The sequence below is a fragment of the Apus apus genome, chromosome 17 (genome assembly GCF_020740795.1).
Source record: "Apus apus isolate bApuApu2 chromosome 17, bApuApu2.pri.cur, whole genome shotgun sequence".
NCBI classification, from domain to species: Eukaryota; Metazoa; Chordata; class Aves; order Apodiformes; family Apodidae; genus Apus; species Apus apus.
In genome coordinates this window covers 3986768-4010209 of record NC_067298.1, presented here as the reverse complement: position 1 = coordinate 4010209, position 23442 = coordinate 3986768, and the positions used below count along the sequence as shown (strand labels likewise).

Genomic DNA, 23442 nt, shown 5'->3' with positions numbered 1-23442 from the left:
AACAAGTAACATGAATGCTCTGTAAATCTCAGCTTTTCTCTAGAAAGAAAAGATTTCCTTCAAAAAGAGGTGCTGTGGTTTCAGGCACATGCTCCTTCTGTACTTCTACACCACTGAGTCTTCAGCTTGAAGTCTCAGGTGAAGGTCTCAGTGAAGTGCATTATTAACAATATCTCTGACCTGGCAGCTTATAAATCCAACCAGCCCAGACTCCCTGGGCAGCCTCAGGATTATCCAGCAGTAAACCTAGATATTTTGAGATGGTTTGCTTTGTTTGGATGCATCTAAAGGTTAAAAAAAAATAAAGGAGATAGTACTTCCAGGCTGCTTTATTGATCTCACAATAAGAACCAGCCAAGGAAGGCACTTCTTGTGATCCCACACTCTGATCTGCATGTGTAGCACCTTGTTAAAGACAGGGAGAGTTCAGAAAGGAGCAGCTCCACCAGCAGTTCCTTTCTGCAAAACAGTCACTGACAAAGAACAGCAACAGAAAGAACAAATAAGCCTATCTAGTATCTGTTTCAAAATTCAGCACTTACTGTCCACAGGTTATCATTGAAAGATAAGAGCACTCAGCAGCAGGCAGCACATCCCTGCCTCATCATCATTTCAGCTCTACAGGACAACAGGCAAGATGGAAATAAGTACCTCTGAAATAAAGGGTGTTGTTTCAAGTATGTACAATGCCTGTAATGGAAGAAAAGGAAGATAATATTTTGAAACAAATGAGTGCTGAAGAAAGAAAAATCTCAAAACTGAAGCACCAAACAGTTCAGAGCTGTTGGAAGTTCTCCTTAAATATTAACACATTGCAAGTGCTAAAAAGGTCATAGGGAAAAAGCTGGTTCCTTTTCAGTTCCAGTGAGCCAGACTATGAATAAATAATGCACTGAGCTTATGTACCCTATTCTATATATGCTGCAGGTAAAAGCTGCACTATGCTGGGACTGAATGGAGAGGTAAAAGTGGTTTGAGGAGAGATTATGGACAGAATGCCAGAAAGATCTGCAGTTTGGAAACAGGCCAGAGTTATTCTTCCTAAGACAGTCCATCCAGAAAAGCTTTAGGAGAAGCCACCAACACTAATATGGAAGACAAAAAATGCCTACCCAGATAGGTTAGGGATAACTGGATTGTCATGCACAGCTACTGACAGGTTTCAGGAAAAGTAATGTAAAATTTCAGCTTCCTAAGAAGTTCATTCTGGTTGGTAGAATCGTGTCATAGGGGATAAAATGGGTGCTACACTAAAAGCTTCATCTGATCACATACCTGTTAATTCTACAGAAGACTCTGATACTTCCCAAAACCTTTGGATGGAAGGGTAGTTTTAAGAAGTAGCACAAGTTCACAGAAGCCCTCAGGAAGCCTCATGCTGAGGATTCAAACTGATTTGCCCTCCTGCCATATTTTCTATTTCACCCTGGCACTCTTCACAAAAGCAGACTTCACCTTTCCTTACAAGTATTTTTCTTTCAAAATACAAGTCAACATTCCAAAACACTTGGAACAAGGATGCTTGCAGAGACAAGGCTGTAAATTTAACACCAGGTCTTGGCCCCAATTCACACTGAACATGTACTGACCTTTCCTGACTTTGTTTGAACCATGAGGACTCTTCACAAAGGTTCTCACACAACTGGGCAACAGCAAGCCAAAACCTGCCATCACCATGTGTTCAATTAAGAGCAGTTGTCTGCAGCAGCTCAGCCTCAGATTTATGCTCCTTTAACAGAACAAATCCTGTCCTCAGGGTAATCAGAGTTCTAAGAAACAGAGCCGTGCATTTCCCATAGCAACAGGCAGGCTGAACCTGAAACAGGACAGACAGTAATTCAAATATTCCAAATTCAGAATTATCCATCAGGAACTGGCAAGAGATACCCTTAATAAAAAGTTATTCAGGGTATTTAAGTGGACTAAAATTAAGCTGGGTTTGTTGCTAATGATCAGTGAATTCTGCAAATTCCACTCTGCCCCAGGAACATCAGCTTTCCTGCAATTACTGTTCCCTGCTGGAGGCTGCCTTCAGAATCTTTTAGATCACACTGCACTTCCTCATTTGCTATTTCATTTCTCATAGATCTAGATCCTGCTTTTAGGAGTCCAGATATTGAAGCTACCAACAGAAAGATGGTGGGTGGTACCAAAACAGAGCATGTTAAACTATTATATTGCTTTCAAAAGATGGAATCTCTTACCAGGTACAGCACATGTGTTTCCACAAATTATACCTGACAGGTTTGGTCATCATATCAACCTCATTACTGAAGCCTAAAAACTCCAAAAGACAAATACCAACTTGATTTTATTTCTGAATGACAGTCAGTGCACAGCATGGGATGCACCGTGTTCAGGAGATCCTACAACACACAGGATCTTCAAGAGAGGAAAATCTGAAAGGAGATGAGCCAAGATCTCACCCATGGTCTAACCTGAGCTTGTTGAGCAGTAGTTTATAGAGAGCAGCTCTCAAAGTGCCACTGTCATTTAGCACAACTTAAAGCCTGCACAACAGGCTACAAAGGCTACCAAGAAGATGGAGACTCCCTGTTTACAAGGAATCACATGGAGAAGACAAGGGGTCAAAGGCACAAGTAGCTCCTGGGGAGATTCCAGCTGGACATGAGGTAAATTTTTCACCATGAGGACAACTGAGCACTGGAAGAGTCTCCCAAGGGAAGTGGTGGATTCCCCCACACTGGACAGGTCTCAGCTGGACAGGCTGCTGAGACACCTCATATAAACTCTAGTATTACCTAGAGAGGTTGGACCAGATGATCCTTGAGGTCCCCTCCAACCTGGCATTCTGTGATTCTATGACAGAACAGAAATAACTAACAAACTTTTAAAAAGTTGTATGACAAGTGTTGCAGAACAGTCATAGGACCTAGTGTAGTTAAGAATTTTGGAACATAAGACATCAGCCTGGAGAATCCCAAATCAAACCCACTCCAGTCCATTCATATTTACTCCACTGCTATCAAGTATTTTTGTGGAAAAGGTCCTACACTTGTTTAAGCCAGTAAAGCTGAGCTTTGGTCTCCCTTCATGTGGATTTAACTATTTGGGTGTAATACAGAAAGGCTTTGAGACAAGTATTTATATATGGAACCCAAATTACTTTTATTGCCTAATATCCAGCCATTTTAACCATTCTTCATTGCTAGCATGGACAGGGAAGCCTTTTTTAGGTTTGAGAACAAAGAAATGAAATGACAAAAGACTGTTCTTGCTTGTGTGCCAAATGAGAACACTCACTACAGAACAAATCCCAGTGTCCTGTCATCATTGCTCTTTGTACTGATCTTCAGTCTAATACTGATTTCCATAAAAGGGGAAATTAAAACAGAAGTGAAAGCTGTATGCATAAAATATAATGAAAAAAAAAATTAAAGCACATTTCCAGATTTTCAGTGTTTCACAAAAATTAGACTATTAATAAAACAAATCAACATGTTTGCTTCTGATTTTGATTGAGAAAAACACAGATTTTCCTACCTTGTACTTATCAATGCACTGACCCACAAAAATCTTTAATTGTAGTCAGAAAGCAAAGTACTTGGCAAGATTATGTGTTTGTTACTTTATCTGTGCTGCAATGCAATCATCCCCTCTTCTCTGAAGTCCTTGCCATTTGCTATTCAAGGAACATCCCAGACTAATGGTCCTAGTTAATAGAAAAAAGTCTTCATACTAACCTGGAAAAGACAAGTCCAAAAGAGCTAGTGAGAAGCTTTCTGTAACAAAACATTGGTTTGGACAAGATAAAAAACAGCATTTTCTTCAACATGGTCTTCAGATTACATTGAAAACATGTATTTACTGGACCTAGAAGTGTTTTATTAATGATCAAGCTCCAGCTCATACTGTATCAATTTAAAAGGCAGGTGGACACCAGTTTCCCTCCCACCCCACACACCAGTCTGATCACCCCTGCCCAGCTCAGTAATTACTTCATGAGCAGGGTGAGATGGCCAAGCCATCTCCATGAAGAGACCTTAATAACCTCAAGACTGGGCTTCCAACAGGCAGACTGATCATTTTCATTATGATTCAGAGCAAAATAAGGTGAGTTGGGAATGCTGCATTCTGATCAGAGGGATCCAATGCCATGACATTCCCTAGCACACCAAAGCATTGGTAATCCAAAAGCAGCAGGTTTTCTGGCTGACCAGATAACTATTTCTGACATTGTACTAACTAATTCCACTTTGTAGCAAAAAATATCTGTAGGAATTCAATTAAAAAGTTCAAGTAAGTCCCAGTAAACAAACCACAGGTGTATTGCCCACTAATGCCCATCGTGAGGAGGACACATTCCTCTCAACAGAAGGTATTTTCAGAAGGGTAACACTCATCTTGTTCTGTTAACTTAGGTCAAGCTTCCTGCACCACATTGATAACTGAAGAGACTAAATAATTAAACAACAGGTACCAGCAGCACGGGGACTTGTGGTGCAAAAGATTGTCTTTTTTAAACTGGGGATTTTAATAATAAAAAAATAAAGAGCCAGCTCCAGGACTCTTCTTTGTAGCCTATTTCTTTAGGACATGTTGAGAAGACAGTAAATTTAAGGTGGTCTTTTAAGGCACTGTTTGCACCATTTATAGAAAAGGACATGTGAAAACAAAACGTATTACAACATATTCACACAACTGGGAAGTCCTAATTAATGTGAGGTTCCAAGAGCTGTTCTCTCTCTCTTTCCTCTCCTCTTGCAGGGCTTCTCTCATTCCGTTTGACCTCGTGTTCCATCATTGGAGGAATTACACCAAGACTGGATCCCCAATGCCATGGTCTGGGTTGCAGGTGAAGGAGATGGTGATGGCAAAGCGGGTGCCCCAGTGCACCTTCTCCACCCGATGAAGGTTCTCTGACCCAGAGGTGAAAAAGGAAACCCGGCCTGCAAAGACAAAGTATTCCATCAGTGCCATGGAGTCTGCCACTCAGCTATCAGCTCTCCACTCAGTTTTGCTCTTGTCTCAGTCCAGCTGTTCCCTAGCTACCTGACAACCCCCAGGTCACCACACAGACAAACTGTTATGAGCTTATGCTGCACTCTGACAGCTTTATGTACTGTTTAAAATGGACGTTGATCCTCTGTGCTGCAGAGCTGGAGACATCATTCCATCATAGCTCATTGTTTATAAAAGGCAGGAGGAGGCCAAGAACATCTGAAGCCAATTCTTAGTTGCCTCAAAACAAAAGTGCAAGCAGCTCTAGTGACTGTCAAAGTGTATTGATTTCCTCCCTGCTCCCCTTCTAGTCTGGGCTCTAATTTTAGACCAAAGAAGGAGGAAGTACTAAAAGGTGACACAAAGCCTTCAGTGACAAGATGCTCAGCAGGTTTACAAGCAGCTGTGGCAGTTTATCAGCCTCGTACCAAGTATTTGCTCTAGCTTTTCGTGCACAGTCTGATCACTCACTGCTCAGCCAGGTTAGAAAGTTATCTATCAGGCACATACAAATTCGTTTTCCTTAGAAAGTCTCTCCCATCAATGCATTGCCTTAGACATTGCTTTTTAGATGCAGCTGCTTGCTTCTGTGCTTCACCCTGTCCCAGCATTGACCACCACCCTGCCCTGGGGCTCTCCAGGCCTGAAGTGGCACCAAGATGAAATGCAGTTACTTTGATAACAGCAGCAGAGGTATGTTAGCACCACACTTGATGAACAAGCAGAATGAAGCCCTCTGCTCTTCCATGTTATTAAAGTGTTCTGAAAACACAAGAGTTTGATGTTTAACGAGTAATTCAGAACTGACACAACTCTGCAGGACTTCTCCAGTTCTCCTGAGAAGGCTGGTGACACTCATGCACAGCTTTTCATTCCAATAGCACATGGGTTTCCCATTCTGGCTTTTTTCCACTGTTCAAATTAGATTTAAGTTTGTTATCACAGGGAACCCATATTGATAACCTAACTCTGCCTGGGACTCATTCACAATCAGGCAAAATGAAACACAGACCTACTTAAAATTTGCACAAGATCAACTATTCCAATGATCTCCACTGCAAAATGGACACCAGACAAAGCTGGTTTTCTAACAAATGACCCAAAAGATCCAGAAGTTATTTTGCTTGCATATTCCTAAGCAGCACACATGGGAGATTTAAACAAAACTAGATTGTTCCCATGAAGCTCAGTTTACCTACTCATCTCTGAAGCCTTTTAGAGCAGCCTGTGTCCCTTGCACATTTAGCTGCAGTTCACATTTTATCTTTCACAGCCACAGTCTCATAACTGCCAAGCAGAAGTCACATCACACTCATCTCTGCCTGTGGCTGCACACCAGTAATTGGAGAAGCTACAGATACATATAAAATAGTTTCATTTGTATGCACAGCTCATTTACACTTTGGTGTCCTGCTTCTCTGGATGAAAGACTAAACGAATGCAAAGCACTCCTGTGAGCCTTGCAATGAACAGCACTACTCAAGGATTTCATACAAAGTCCCTGTGGCATGTGGTTTTTTTTTAAGTCTCATTTCAACATCATTCAAGTACTTCATTATCAGTACCTCACCTACTCACCCAAAGCTTTGCCTTAAACTGATTTTCAAGTTTTTTTTTGTTTGCTGTCTTACTAGAAGTACTAGCAATTCAGTTAAGTTTCAGTGTATTGTTTAGTTAAATTGGAGTTTTTGGCTATACAGAATGTCTTCTAACTTAATAAATATGTCTTCATATATATGGTATCTTATACCACCTTGTGCATCTGGTCCCATATCTGTCAACTGGACTCTCCAAGTCACTGAACAAGCCTGAAGTCAGTTTTTAAAGTTACTTTTTCCTCACTAGGAAGAATTTCTTTTACACTAACTTCCACTGCAAAATTTTGAAGAAAAAGCACACTCCCTACATAACACATTATTTTTAATAGTATAAATATTGAAAAAAGGGTAAAGCATGTTAATTCCAGTCCCATTTGACAAAACTTTCAAGGAATATATGGCAATATCATTATCCAGAAACTCCTGGGGGATGAGAAGCTAAAATAAAGCTGTACCATTACTAGATGGGATGACTTCTAGCACTTTCAAGCACACTAAGACTGGACCTTGCTTCAATACACAGTATATGGAAACCACTTCAAAAATTAAACCACTAGAAGCAAGCAAGCAGGTCAGGACCAAGCAAGTATCTTGAAAGAGCACAGACCTACTCCTAGGCATAATCTGTTGAATAATTTTTGAAGATTTTAAACACCAAAGTTCCATAGTATGAACCATGTTAGCAGGTTAGTAGGACCACACAAAATATGGGTCTGGCTTTAGCTGTGAGGTTGCATTTTAAGTGTTTTAAAGTGCACTTTAAGTGTTACACACAATGAGTGCAGCTGTGACAGGACCTTGCGCCTTGTGAATGGAGAGGAAGGCATGCACAGGGCAGTTCCACTGAGTCCTCCAGACTATAAAATACTGATAGAGTGATTGCTGAGCTTTACAGAGATCAGTGTTGTACTACAAATGCCAAGAGTGGCTGTGCAGCCATTCATTGCAGATACAAGTATATATGAGCTTACAGGTTTCCTGATGAAGCTGTTTTGAATGACAAAAGCTCAGGAGAAAGTGTGTAAAATTCGTTTCCTTTGTCCTTTTCTTTCATTATTTAACAACGGCCTCAAATCAGTCTTTCAGTTTTCTTCTCCCCTCCTCTGACCTGCCTGCAGATTTCTTTCAAACATGCTTTTCTGCTTCACTAAAGAAATCTTTACTGCTACCTCCTGGCACATCATTTCAGTTTGATTTATCAAGACTTACTGTTAAAAGTGTAAGCTCTGAGATCACAGCTACTACTCAATACCATTTTATAGTATATTATCTAACAACAACAAAAAAAGAGTTCTTAATCCCTGGTCCCTTAAGACATGAACTTTTGGTGAGGAAGAAACAGCAAAAGGATCATCTTCTGTCTTTGAGGTCCATGCTTCTAAGCTTTCAGAAGGAGGTCAGACTCTGAGCTATGTTCTGAAGGATGAAGATTGGAATGGAGGTGTCGTGAGGTTAAAAGTGATGCCAGGGGCAAAACCCAGAATATTTGGCTTTTTCCACTGAGATAAATTTGTCATCTGAAAAGTATTTCATCCCAACAGTGAATATTTGGCTCATTTTCCCCAATCACTGCAAGATGCCAAAAACTCCATTGCTTCTTTAGCTTCATGATGCTTTTTGACTAGTACTTCAACCTCAGGGCAAAGTTTTAAATCCATGATTTACAAGGAGCCATGGGCTGCCCTCTCACATCTACTACCTATCATCTCCTCACCTCCACGTCCCATTCCATGGGAAGTTCATCAGGCAGAGCAAACCACAGCAAGCAGTGCAGCACAGCAGAGCAGTTAGTGCTGTTAACACTTAGACATCCGGCCCCCCAGTTAGATAAAAAATACATTTTGTAGGCACTTCTATCCATGCTCTTGTATCTTTTTTGCCCCCCAAACCGCTAAACATTTCTTTATAGCTCTTCCAAGATTTCCATCAGGCTATCTAGTAAGAGGGGAGTGGAATGTACTCCAGCCTAGTTCCTATGGAAGAGAGCAACCATGGATTAGAGGTTCCTCTCACTTGTTCTTACCTTTCTTATTAGAAGAGGAAAAAACAAAATAATTTGAAAGATTTGTGGTAACCTCAAGACCTACAAGAGCCTGTTCTATGCTTGCCCTGCATATCTCTACAGGCACAGAAGCAATTAATCCTTGCCTTTGATCTCTATTTGACAACAATACCTGAATCTATAGCTTGTTTTCCTTTCCATGTTTTCTCTGCCTTCCACCATGAAGTGCTAGTCGGTGCATTTCAAGATGGGAGTTTGGTCCAAGAAAAGCTTAGCTGAGGAGCTTCTGTTCCCTGCAGACTGCAGGAGGTGTCACTGTCCTGCAATTGCTCCCTTTCTAGTTCACAGACACACCTCCAGCTCTGCTTCTGCACTAAGATCAGTTGAGAGGCTTCATCCATAGGTGGAGCTGCTTCCCAGTGCCTCTTTCTGCAGCCCTTAGGCAGCCACACAAGTTCTAAAAACTTGAAAGAGTAAGCAGAGTATTGAGGATGAAAGAACTAATACCATGGAAAACAGATGCCAACTCATGTGAAGACACTACCTTCTCGCTGACTGAGGGCAAGGAGGCTCAGCTCTGCAGCATCCATCAACACTGAGCCTGGCCCCTGCTGTCACTGGCACCAGGCAAGCTCTTCAGTGCTGTCAGGCTGAGAAATGCTCGTGAAGTGAAAAACAGGAAAGGTCTTGCTCCTCTTACAGGGAGCAAGTATTAGAGGTAACCACTTATTCTCCCGATTTTTTGAAAACCAATTTTTGCAGGAATTGTTATTTACGAAGGCGTAAAGAGCCAGTCACCAGCTCCACTGCTAGGAATTGTATGTGATCCTAATTTAGATGAAGCAACACTTATTTTCTGGAAGAATACTTACAGCAGCAAAAGCAATGGATATTTCACTAGGCAGCAATTACATCCCATTTAATTACTCAAACCAAAACCACTGGAGGAACACGTGTATTAACTCTGAGCTTTTGCTTTTCCCCACTTTCACTTCCCTGGGTTTTAATCACATTCATAATTGCCCCTTAGCAATGAATTCTTTCTAGATGTACTCAGAAAACATGACCACTGTGAGAAGCAGCACACAGGTGAGGAAGAATTGTGCATTCAGCTGAATATCACAGTAAAAACATCAGCAACCCCATAAGGTTTGCTCTCAGAAAATTTTATCCATGTGGAATTTTAACATTCAGTTGCACGAGGAATATACAAAGGAAACAATTTGCCCTTCACATCTAACTGACTTCAACCAAACCTCTTACTCTCATTTGTTTCTTGTCTCTAAAATGAAGCAGTGCTGACCTATTCTAACAGGGTCGCTGTGAAAGTTAATTAGTAAACACTATTTCAATACTTCAGTTAACACACATTCTGTTTTACAAGTATTAAAAATACCCTCTGTTGTTCCTACTCTGGCCAGAGAAGAAGTAGTAAGGCATGCCGGATGAAATTAAAACAAGATGTAGGGAAAATATGAAAGGACCCTGAGAACCATACAAATATTAACACACCACACTGCTCACATGAAAAAAATGCTACAAGATTATTATGCCTCTATTATAAATTCATTGTATAACTTAGTCGGCAGAGACTATGAGAGGTCCTCTGGTCCAATTCCCTGTCTCAAATCAAGGCCAACTTCTAAATTATAACCAACTTCTGAGTTCCCTCAGGGTCACATCATTAGCACACGAGGGCAGCATTCAGACACTGTTTCCCAGGTATGTGTATTTTGCTGCCCCCACGGTCTTCTGTGCCTGATTTTTGAGCAGGGGCCATAGAGCAGATGGTCTCCAGAGGTCCCTTCCAACCTCAATTATTCTGGTTACACATGGAACAGGCTGTTCATGTTGGTATCAACTTTGGCAAACACTCTTTGCAGCATGCCTGTTTTGCCACTGGATTCCAAGCCCCCTCATGCTCCCGTCCTTCACATGGGGCTACCACTTCTGCTTTCTTGGCAGCACCTTCTGGCCCTTCTAGTTTAATTCACTGTCACGTTTCCTTGTGAACTCCTTGGCTCATGAGACCATCGAGGAGAAACTGCAAATTACAGATTAGCTCCACTAACACTAAATAATGCAAGTAAGGGAATTATAATTGTACCCTCATTCTCCTCCTTGGTCTGCTTCAACTGTGGCTGGACAGCAGGGGAGGGCAGAGGTGGCAGCGACAGGGAAGGGATGCAAAGCAGAGCTGGGGGAATGTCAGAGGTCTCACCTCCACCCACTGTCCACAGCAGCTGGTTGAGGGCACTGGAAAGACTTGAGCTGCTGCTCAGGAAGAAATGAAGCCACTCATCTGCCTGATTAAAAGGAAGCAGGAACAGTTTACTCGGCACTACAGATCTATTCAACATCTTTCATCCTGTGCCCTGACAGCTTTGACTGTCAGCTTAACATTTATCAGCTCTAAATGTTAATCAGGAAAGAAGGAAAAACTGCTCATCTGCTGAGTGACACCAAGACAGAAGCACTGCTGGGCAAACTGCACAAACACAAATGGTGCTCTCATCCTTGTCATCTGTTTAGGATTAATTGCCAATTCATTCTCCTGTAAAGTACCCAAGATAAACCACCATATAATTAAGAAAATAATCTGACATTTTCTGTGATCACACCATAAAAAAACCCCACACCTTATTTAACAAAGATGCCCATTCAATTACTTATTAAAAAAAGTAGAATGGGGAGAGCTTTCCACAAGTCCTTATCTAGAGCCCACACAAGTAACAGGGAATTACAGCACCAGGGCACTGTGAGTGCCCTGATCTGTGGTGTAGAGAGGGTGCCAGAAGAGAAGGCACAAGCTTTTCTAAACAACTTTGCTACATATATGCCAAGCACAAGATGCAGAAAGCAGCCTGTGGCCTAAAAAACCTGCAACGGGTACCTACTGAAGCCCAGTTACAAGCTTTGTCCACAATTTATTCACTAGACAGCAATGACTTATAAATAATCACTGATTCACATACACACCCCCACAGCCAGTTTGTGATTGTAGAAGTCTGGTCAATACTTTAAAAAGTACTTGCTTCTATTTAAATTCAGAAGCATCTGGAATGAAACCTTGTAAATTAGTTTTTAAAGAAACTAATGTAATTATTTCCTACTGAAAGCATATATGAGTATTTTTAAACTTCAGCAGAATCCCTGCCTGCTTCTCTCCTACCAGCACAACTGGTTGCTCAAAATAATAGTTTCTGCTCTGTACATTAAGTCTGAAGGTTTGACAACCTAGAACTATTTAGAAGTGGGAACTGCAGACCATTTCTGAGTCTCACCAAGGTCTTTTGGCTCCATTTCTTCTCCCCACAGCCAAGAGAAGGACAAGGATATCTCTTCTGCTCTGCCTTCCAGTACTCAACCTCACCCAGCAGGTACACTCAAGTCTGCTCTGTTCCATGTTAGAACACCCTGGGCAGCTACAAAAGGTTTCTAAATTGGACTCCTACAAAACAGCCTCTCCAAGAGAAGCCTCTAAGAACAAAGTATTGTCATTTCAATCACATGAAATACACCCAGATGATCAATTTTATTTTTCTTTACCTTGATAAACATAACACTTTTAGTAGAGCTGGGGTCAAATCACACAGATGCCTGAGTTCTAGGTTTTGGACTTCTGATAGTGAAAGAATTCACCTTCATTTAGTAAATCACTAAAGCATAAAAACAAGGGTAACTTCTGCTGCACACTTCAATAAAGTGGCCTTTAAACAAAAAGAATTCATTATGGCATCTATGGTGTGTGACATGAACACTCACAAGCATATGAACCAAGAAATGGAACATCATTACTGGACTATAGAGTGTAGCACAGCTCAGACCAGTAGTTAAACTGGTATTTTTACTGTATCTGTTACTTTGTTACCTACAAATTTAATCAGGTAACTGGTTGACTGATTTTCCTCTGCTCCCTCTTTCTGCCTTCAGCTTTGCTGCATATTTGTCACAGCTGCAACAGATCCTGCTTTTTCTACCATTTTTCTCTGCCATCATCTACCAGACCCAGATGCAATTTGTGATTAGTTTTGCAAAGCAGTAAGAGCTGTTGTTGTACAACCCATGGACTTTGCAGAGCTGGTTACTGCTGAGCTGCTAATGCCAGCTCCATTTATTCTTCTCTAGGACTGGCAGTGACTGACCTCTATGGATTTTTTAAAAATCATTCTCAATTGTTACAGATTTAACATCAAGATGTGCTCCAGTTTTACTGACTGGAGCAAAGCTAAAGCTCAGAATGCCAGGAGATGATCATGATCCAGAGTGAACCTGGATGACGCAGATTCATTGTAAAGAAAGATGAGCCTACCTATACTTAGTGGGGGGGGGAAATAAATCCAACATTGTATAACATAAGAGGGATTATTAAATATATGCTTTAAACACAGCTCACACCTTGTGTTGCTGTTGCTGTGGGACTTCTGAATTTGGAGATCTTACTTTACATATCATTGCACTTTGTCACTATGCTGCATTCCTTCAGCCTGTACCAGTGAATTCCTTCAAACTGATTTTTTAAAGAGCTCACTAAAAGACAGGATAAATTCCCACCACTTCACTTGGAGTACTGCACTTAGTATCATATTACAGGATCTGAGGGTCACGTGATATCTAATCACTGCAATAAAGCTACACTACTCAGTGAAGATACACTCAGACACCTTGAAGCCCCCACACACGCTTCAATATTTGCTTTTCCTCACCTGGGCAGAAAAACTAATGGCTCAGGCTTTGACCACAAGCTTTTTTCCATTCTAAATGAACAGCAAACCAAGTGCACAAGTTCCCAAGTAGCTCATACCTCCATCAAGTATCTTTACTCTTTCAGAAACACACAGTTCTGACAGCCATGAAAAAATATGCTAAGTTTGATATTCAAGGAGGTCATGTTTCACTCTCCAATACACAGAATTCATTTGGCACCACAGATTATTTTCTTCCACAGACACACAGAAGTGATTGCGACCTTTCCTTCCAGCCTTCTGTAATAAACAACTGGTATGAAAGAACAAACTCCCCTGGGAGTTGAAAATAAGTACAGAAAAGCTGACCTTAAAACCAAGAAGTGCACACGCGAATAAGAAACCCAACTGGTACTGAGAGTTAATTCCAACCACAGGGTTTCATCTCCACTTTATCACAAAGTGAAGCCTGTGACCTGTCTAATACTCACACAAGACTTTCGAAAATTAGGACATTTTAGATATAGTTTACACTGACAGCAGCACAAAGCACACCACTAAAAAAGGGATGTCCTGATGTCTGTCACTTATTCTTAATCCTCCTGTACCTATTGAGGGTTACTAATACAGGTCCCAGGCAAGCAAAGCAAAATTACTGTTGAAAAGGCTGTGGGTTTCACTTAGGTGGACCTAATTCTAAACTTTACTCTGTTTCTTTTGTCTCTTGAACATAAGTTACCCCTGGTGCAAAGGAGGGGGAAAAAAATGCCAGTATGTCAATTTTAGAAATAGAATTTATGTAGACATTTAAAAGCAACAATACTTTAGAACTTTTTCTTTGTCCAAAAATGTTTTCTTTTCAAAGTAGTATTTCACTTGGTGCAAAGAATTCTCTTACTCATGGTACAGTGAGTTTCTTGCAGCAGAAAGGGGGCTTGTCTTAAGTCAAAAGACATAGATACTTCTGAAGGCCATCAGAGCCCAAGAAAGCTGTGTTCTTTAGTGCCACATTTGGTTATGGATTAGTCAGAGGCCTGTACATGTGAACTGGAATCAGTGACTTATTCATGTCTGTTCAAAAGGAAAAACCTCAAGAGCCTCTCGATTAATAAATTATAATTCCTACTTAAAGCCAGGAGTGTTTGCTAATAATTTAACTAGGTAATGTTAGAGATCATGCTACAAGTTACATTCAGAGTCTTTCACTCAAATACGTGAGAATCAGGATTTACAGACTTCTTACACAATCCACAAGTGATACACACTTAGAGAAGTGGTAAGTGTTTTAAATTAGGCTCCACTCCTAACACCAAAGTTCTCCCCGTCCCAAACTGGCTAAGATTGATCCTTGAAAAGTAAGTGCTGCAAGAGCATTTGAAGCAGCAGTGGCCTGGCCAAGGCAGCCCTCCCAAACACAGGAAATCCCACCATGGTTTATTTTAATTGTCCTTTTTTGTATTTCAAATTAGGGCTTTTCTGCTCTGCTGCATCAGTAACAATGTCTTTCTGCTCCCTGCTTGTAAAGCCTGACACTTTAACAAATTACTGCTCACAGAAAAAGGAATATGCTTATTTTAGCACACAGTACCAGGTTCCCAAAATGCAGACTAACTTTGAGACAAGAAGTAGTGCCAGGTTTTAGAACTGAAATGGCATGGGAAGGATGGAGAAGGTAAATTAGCTGGCAAGCACTAAAACCAAGCCAGTGATTATGACAGTTACCTATAAAAAACATCTGAATCTCCTAAATGAGAAGCATAAAAGCTTATCAGCACATGGTTTTAAACGTAGGGTTGGAGTGACAAGAGAAGCACAAAGGATCAAAAGAAGAATAAACCAAACAAAAAACCACAAAGAGGAAAGGAGAGAAAAAACACCGTGAAGGAACATTCTGAACACAAAAAATACACCAACTTGCACCAGCAGCAGAAAACATCCTGGGGCAATTCCCTCCTTCTCATTCTCCCACAAGCCACATTTTATCAGAAAGGGGAAAACTAAGTGCAATTGCCTTCACATTGTGCTTCACCTCTAAAGCTTCTCTTTTGCCCAGGGGATGTTAGAAGTTATTTAGACTGCACCACAGGTAGTAACACAATCACAGGACTCCTGACAACTATGTTTAGATAGAGAAGTGTGTTAGAAAGGTGGAACTGGCATTAAACTTGATTTTGTTGTGTACATGGAGCACCTTTGATCTTTCAAGACAGGCTGTTCCCTATCAACTTTGCATTGTTTTGTTTTAAAAGGTGTGTTTAACCAGGTCTGTGACACACACACTGTCAACACATCCACCTGTGAGAGGGAACGCTCAAACCAGGTGCTATTAAAGACCTTTCTGCACTTCATCTGCTCCCTACTCCACCCCAAAACCAACAATGAGCAAACAACTTGCAGCAGAGCCTGAAAATTAACCTGATGGGGCTGAATGGAAGCAATTTCACAGTTGCAGACTCTTTGAAATTAAGTCAGGGGCACATTCCATCCAGCCACAGAACCGAGTGCTCCTGTGCTGTGTGAGGAGGCAGCTGTCCTCCCAGCTACCTGCAATTCAGCTATGATTTCTACAACTAGAAAAACCTGTTAATCTTAAAATTGCATCTGGAAATGAAATAGTTTGATGTGTTCCCTTCCAAAAGACTGGTGGCAACATTTTGCAAAGGATTATACTTTCGGTTTAGGGTTTATTTCCAACCACAAAAGCCAAAATAATCAAACACACAATTCTTGATACCAAACCCAGAATGCAGATAATCTCTTTGTTTATCTAAGCCAGCATTACTGCTGGGGAGTGGATCACTACAATCTGTAAATCAAGAAAACCCCTCACCCATCCCCATTTGCAGGCAGCAATGGTCAGAAGTCATTTGGGAGGTTGGACTAGATGATCTCTAGAGATCCCTTCCAACTCTGACAACTCTGTGATTTCAGCTGGGGCTAATGCCTGTCAGCAGACAATTACTGAAGCCATCTTTAAATGAGTAAATTTCCATCTTTTCTCTCTTGAAAAAGAGACAGAACACAGTAGGAATATAAAGTTGTCCTTGCTTGTTTTCTTTCTGCAAAAGTGTGACTGGACTTGCATTATAAAAGGTGACACTGCTGTAAGCTCAGTGCTCAACTGCCAGACAGATGAGTTAAGGCTGAGATCTTTCTTCCTAGGCCACCTGCCCTAAGTAATTCTAGTTTTAAATTATGAGAAAAATCTTAAACCAGCTTTTTTGTTTTGGTGGGGGTTTTTTTAGGCATCAGCAGACATCAGAATGCTCAACCCTGCCAGAAGGTATGGACTTTCAACTAAGTTGCTGTGGTTCATCATGTTGCTGCAGGTTGGCAGGGTAATCAATCACCTTCACCCCCAGCCACAGCAATTACAGGGTATTAAGCCACACCTTGAACAAAGGAATTTCAGGCCAGCCTAAAATAAATTGTTTTCTTCTGGATTTGCTGTGTTCAGACAGTTATCTTTGCTCTTGACACACAGTGACCTGCTAAGCTGTCCTACCTGAATTGCAGCTCAAAGCCCTACAGCTTTCCAGGAATTTGCTTTGTGTGGCTTAACTCCCTTTTAATCTTTTTTTAATCTTCACTTTTTCTGTCACCAATCTGAAGACAAAATGCTACGTTCTTCCGCACGGTTCCTGCTGCCACAAACCCAAGTCCCACTACATCCACCAGTCCACCCAGTTAATAAATGGCATCACTTGCCCTGCCTCAGCACAGGCAAACCAAGACTCTTACCTGCTCGGGGCTCTATTGTCTTGTTGGAATCTGCATCCATGAAGATAAACCGTCCACCTCCAAAGTCCTCAGTGTAGTCAGAGAGATAGAGCAGTGAAGTGTAGTCAAAAGAGCCATAAGTCACCTAGGAGGAAGACAAAATTTCCCAAAATTACCAACTTCTGCTCTGATCCCTGCAGAGCACAAATAATTAAGCAGGCAGACCTGATGAGTTTTTCTAATTTTCCTGTTTTCACATATTTGATCAAGGGGTCTCTCAAAGCTAAGATTCTTCTCAAAATTACAGATGTTTATTAGTCTATTCTATGCACCCACACACTACATGCAAGGCTAGCATGTCATATTTATTGCTTCTGTTATTACAGCTTCCATAATAAAAGTGCTCCTATTGATTCATATTCTGAATCTACTCAACAGCCAGCAAAAACCAACAGTGTCAGAAGTTACACCTCTGCATTGTACCAAAAAGACATCAAAAAGATCTCTTTATATTATTTCAAGATAAGATTTCACCATAAGGGTGATAAGATGCAAGAACAGGCTTTAACTAATTAATTCATCCATTAACTAATGATGGTTATATGTTTCTGGAAACCCCACTTTTTACTTTCATCAGCTGCCATGCAGGAGCTTCATGGGAACAGTGAATCAGACCTTCCAAGTAAACACACATTTGTTGGAGGAACTTCACTCTTTTCCATACAGATTTTGTTTGAAAGCCTTCCAACATGACTTTCTAAGTCTCTGCTTCTTCTCAGCCTACAAACCAAACACCTCATTTTTAAGTATAACAAGGTGATTCTCCTTCCTTTTAAAGTATTATTTTTGCTCCATGTGTACATTGAAGGTGGAGAAAAGAAATACTACATATTAATGCTCAGAGTGAAGCTATCTAAATATTTAAGAGTTCAGATGACTGAAAATATTTCCTTTTCATATCTACAACTAAAATTATTCTTAAAATCAGTGGTTGCCTTCTCCAATTACTTCACAGTGCATCACAACTCAAGTTCCTCATTACACTGTCAAACAGTGACATGTGCAGCACAGTAGAACTGTATCAATATACAACATTTGCAGAGTGTTTTGACTGACCTGGTGACTGTTAGAGGTAGGTGCTACTTCCAAACTCAGAAGTTTTCTAAATATTTTCTATTTGGTTTCAAGTTAGACTCATTAGTGCCAGTTACATTTTGGCTCAACAGCAGTTGTACATGTTATTCTGTGAGGGCAACGACTGAAGAGAACACAACAGCAGATGGAACAGGGAGATATTTTCATTCCTACTCATTTTAGTATTTTGACCATAAGGGCTTAAAAGGTAAAAAGCCAAATCTGGTGATATGCTGCACAGTCCAAATCACAAGAGTGAGAGAAATGTTTTTGTTAACCCCTTCTCCCCACACTTCCCCAAACCTTAGTAGCAATGTAAGGCAATAAATGGGAATGAATTAACATATGGTGCTGCAGCACCTCAGAACAGCTGCTCTGCAGCCCTCCTCCTGCAATCAGCTTTGCAAAGCTATTTTCCCCTTCATTGAGCTGGTGATAAACTTCCAGGCAGTTTAAGGAAGCCTTCCAGCCAGTGAAGGCATCAGAATAGTTCAATGAGAAGTTCAACTTACACTTGCAAGTCTAATGTATTAATTTTTTTAATGAACTCTTCAGTGGTGCAGCAGCCTTTGCTACCCAAGAGCACCCTCCATCTTCTCCAAGGTGGCTTTATTGAACTTCCTGAATTCTGAACTTATAAGAGCTGACTATAAAGCATTTAGCCTAACCAAACATCTGATTTCTATAGATGACTAATTTGGGGAACCAAGAATGCCATGGAAATTGTTCCTGTTCCTGCTTTGTTCACCACTGACTCTCAAAAGGCATTTCAGGCCTGGGAAATGCAACACTATGGAAAAGAGGTACTAAATTACACTCAGTTATTTAAGATGCTAGTAGTATATGTACACCAAATGTATTTATTAACCTGATAATAATTTCCAGTATCAGAAAGGTTAATAACTGAATCCAAAGTTCAAACTATGTGAGAAAAGCTGCCAGTAAAATCAGGAGATAAGCTATGGAGGAACACTACAGCTAATCAAATTTTTATAGCTCCATGTGAACAATTAAATAGGAAAAAAAAAAAAAAGCATTTCCATTCAGCCTGACCCTTCATACAGTTAGTGTGCTCTTTTGGACCATCTTTTACTCAAATAAGTCAAACATGGCAAAATGTAATGGTAGATGCTCATAATGATATATGATACTTCTTTAAAGGCTACTGTTACAAATGCAACTGTTTGGATTAGCCCAGAGGGGCATGGACAAGCTGGAGAAGTGGACCCAGGTGAACCTCATGAGGTTCAACAAGGCCAAGTGCAGTGCAGGGTCATGCACCTGGGCCAGAGCAACCAGAGACATGAATACAGGCTGGGGGAAGACATGCTGGAGAGCAGCCCTGTGGAAACAGACCTGGGGGTATCAGTGGGTCAAAAGCTGGACATGAGCCACCAGTGTGCAGTTGTAGCCGAGAAGGTCAGCTGCATCCTGGGCTGCATCAAAAGAAGAGTGGCCAGCAGATCCAAAGAGGCAATTCTGCTCCTCTGCTCTGCCCTGGTGAGACCTCACCGAGAGCACTATATCCAGCTCTGGAGCCCTCAGCACAAGAGGGACATGGACCTATTGGAGCATGTCTGGAGGAGGGCAATGAAAATGATCAGAAGTGGGACTGGGAAGAGGGGAAAAAATGGCTATGAACTAATCATGAACAATTTTAAGGCAAAAAACCCAAAAACATTTGCACTGAAGTCCTGGAATAGCTCCAATCGAAGAAATTAAAGGAAAACAACCCAAAACTGATCTTATGGGGGAGCCTGACAACTCTGTGAAGTATGACAGGATCCTCACCCAGGCAGGGGACTGCAGAAATCCTCAAGTCTCACATTACTTCTCTTAGAGAATGTTCTAAGACTATCTCTGTCAGAGCTGAGCCTGCAGCAGCAACTCCAGTATAAATCAGACGTTTGACAGGCTCAGCTCCAAACAAATTCCATCCAAGATGAAACTCCACATCTTAAGCCAACACTCTCATTGTTTGCTTTAGCTGCTTATAAATTCAACAAGATTAAATGAGTCATTTGAATAACTTCAGGGTTTCCATTCCTATGTAACTAAAAACCAAATACATTTTAGGGAAAAAGCCCAAAGCCTCAGAAATACAATAGATCTGTACTACTCCACTATGCAGTTAAAAATCTTCCAAACCAAGGACATTCAGATTAAGAAACATAATTGCAACAGACTTGCCAACAGAGGGAAAATGCAAGAGGGGTATTTGGGTGCTCCAAGAAGCCTACATCTTTGAACCAACAGTGTCAGACTTTGAAAGAAAAAAAAGTGTCCAATTCATTTTTCAGAAGCTTAATTTTACCTTTTTGGAAAGAGGCAGGGAAAATAAAAATCCTGAAGTCTTCTAGGAGCAACCTTCACCATTTAATTATGCAGAACACAAAGTTCTATTCCAAGGGGAAAGCATAAATAATGCTACAGCACAAAAACATCCAGTAAACTGGAAAATATTTAAACATGCTGAGTTTTAGTGATTTTTTTTCTTCAACTCTTCACACTTATTTTGGAGACCACATAAGAATATTACTGTTCTTATCTGGGAAATATTTCCTACCTCAGATCAATAGCAGTGCTTTTTTTTCCCCCTCGCTTTCAACTGCTGTCTGGAAGTAGCAAGCAAATCTTAATTTGTTTGAGAAATTAAAATACCAGGCAGCCTGACTGCACTGATGACAACCTGTGAAGCTCCACAACTTGTCTATCCCATTCTGACTTCTCAGTTTATTTGGTGCCTCTTGGAAATGAGCACAAGATGTGATGGAATTCTTATGAAACCCACCAGCACAGTTCCCTCCCTGAATTCAGCACTAGTCAAAAGAATCTGCTCCTAGGTCCAACTCCTACTCAGTGGTTACACAACAGCTTTTTAAACAAAAAGCATCCAAAAGCTGGTCTCATCTTTGCTTTATCAGTGCCTGCAAACCCCACCTTTCATTTCTTTGTTCTTTTGAACAGTGGCTGTATCAGGAATCATCCCTGTCACCATGTTCTCTACACTTGGGCTGCTTCTGCCTACGCGACAAGAAAGGGGACAGGAGCTCACCCTAATGTTGTGAGCAACAGACATTGTTGATTGATTCCTCCCAGGAAATATTTTCAAGGCAAAGAATATTTCTCTGTTTGTTTTTTCACCTTAGATGTTTCAGGTCATAGACTTCAAGGTTCACCACCCACAAACAGACTCCAGAGAGGTGTAACTTAGATTTTGATGGCATAAGATCTATATGGTTCAATCTTGGGATGATCGACGACACTTGAGTGACTCCAACTGTTAAATCCTGAAGACATGAAATGTGAGGATTCTAGGTTTTTAGAGACCAGATTCAGGAAAAAAACTAAATAGCAATCCCAAGTTATTTAAGTTCATTAAGAAATGCAAAGTGTTAAGCTGTAAGCCTGCAGATGGAGACTAGGCAGTTCAAACCAAGTCCCAATGCTTCCATTCTAAAAACAACAAATCATCAAGTTACTAAAAGAGGTCCCATATCCCCATGAGAGAACATACAGTAAAAAAAAGCCTCAACTCACATGTAAATGGAATAGAGTTATTAAGCATTAATTAAAAGGCTCAGATTAACTAACAACAGTGATGGACTGACCACTTTAAAATAGGTCCTGTTAGACCTGGCTGAAAGAGCACTACCTGGACTGGAAACACAGGTCTGATGAAACTGAAACAATATGTAGGTGTAAATCAATTTAATCAATGTTTCTGACAAGAGATCCCTGAGTAGTTCTTCACACAAGTTACTTGTTCTAGCAGAATTGAAGTGGAGAAAATAAAAATTAAAAATGGAATGTACTGGCCTATGTTTCTAAAACTCACTTATCCTTCCATTAGGTTCATCCCCTGGAGGATTTTCAGAAGCACCAGTTATCAAAACATGTCTGTTTAATGCAAAATGACTTTAAAGTGATCTAATCATTTGTATCCCATCTCACTCTGACTTACCTTGTCAACGTGTGGGTGCCAGTACTCATCATGTGTTGTCTTGGCTTCTGTGTTGTTTATTCTTGAGAAGAAGGTTGGCTTAGTCAGGTACATGGAAGCAGAGCTGATACCAAATGCCTGAGCAATCCTTTGTTGAATTCTCTTTCTCACATCACTACAAAGAACACAACACAAAACTGTATGTAATTGACACCTCCTGCTTCTTCTGTGTTCTCTTTCATTCATTGCTTCTTCAGAGCTAAGCTTCTTCCTTAGCTAATAATGAGGAACATATACCCATATTTTCTCTCATTTTGCCTTAAATAAAGATCTGCTACATCAAAAGACACCCCCCAGTCTTTTGTATTGGGGCTTGTTATTTTGGCTTTTTTATTCTCAGAATATGAAGAGAAAAACTATTTGTTTCCTGTGGCCTAGGTTTTAAAATTTTTGTATGAACAGTCTGTTTTCCTGAAAAAAAATCCATGCATATCTGTTTATTAACTACTGACAATATTAACATCTTGCACACACTTTAAAACCAAAGCAGATAACTAGAAAGTTGTATCTTTGTAAAGGCTTGACTCTGAAGCACCATCAACCATTTTTACACTCATTTTAAGTAATTGGTGAAGTCTCTGGCACCATGAAAGTCAAGGTTCTTGATCAACCTCTGTACTGGTGTCATAACCAGATTTTTTTTTTTAATTAATCCAAAATGTCTTTCCCAACATTGAAAGATTCAACCAAACTATTTCTACCTTGGCTAGTCCTGTGTTTCTTGGGCAACAGGAAGAACAGGGTCTTTATTTGTTAAGACTATGAAACCAGAAGACTGCTAACCACACACATGATCCCCTACAGCACTGCTCCTCTAACAGCAAAAGCACCTGCAGGGCCAGGTATCACTGAGCAGGGCCAGGACTGAGCCCTGGGTCAGACAAAAGCACTTTTGAAGAAATTTGTGATTCATGAGCAACTCCACTGGTGCCTCCCACCAGAAACCACAGCTGGTATTTAGCTTTGAGCAAGTTTAAAAAACCAGCAAAGAATACAATAACATAAGGAGATTAAATGAAAACATTGGGGGTTTAAGTTTTAATCCTCAGGGCTTCTTAAAATCTTTATATTGCTTTCTCCCACTATTAACATGTTCTTTGCCATTATATTAGTCTTACTTTCCTTCCTTATTTGCTTCAAAAGCAGCACACAAACAAGATACCCTGAGTAAACACACTTCTGAAGTTGTGCATAGAATTACATTAGCAGTTCAGCATCTCTTCTAAGTCAGGTATTTCTCCTCTGGGCACTACTGAACTGCAGCATAATTTCCAAGAAAGTTTTTCCCCAAGTACTCTCCAGGGAACTTAAACAGTGACCTACAGTACTAGGCTGTAA

The 23442-nt window shown here is 40.6% G+C and overlaps 1 protein-coding gene across 1 annotated transcript in view; it reads right to left on the bottom strand.

Annotated features, from left to right (window-relative positions):
* Positions 1-3104: 3104 nt before the first annotated feature.
* Positions 3105-23442, bottom strand: part of OGFOD3 (2-oxoglutarate and iron dependent oxygenase domain containing 3) — a 38590-nt gene continuing 18252 nt past the window's right edge. Inside the window, exons 7-9 of the mRNA XM_051634552.1 lie at positions 22066-22219; positions 16989-17112; positions 3105-4910 (exon numbers count right to left, since the gene is read on the bottom strand). Of these exons, the coding sequence (XP_051490512.1) occupies positions 4774-4910; positions 16989-17112; positions 22066-22219 (415 nt within the window). The 3' untranslated portion in view covers positions 3105-4773. The remainder of the gene's footprint in view (positions 4911-16988; positions 17113-22065; positions 22220-23442) is intronic.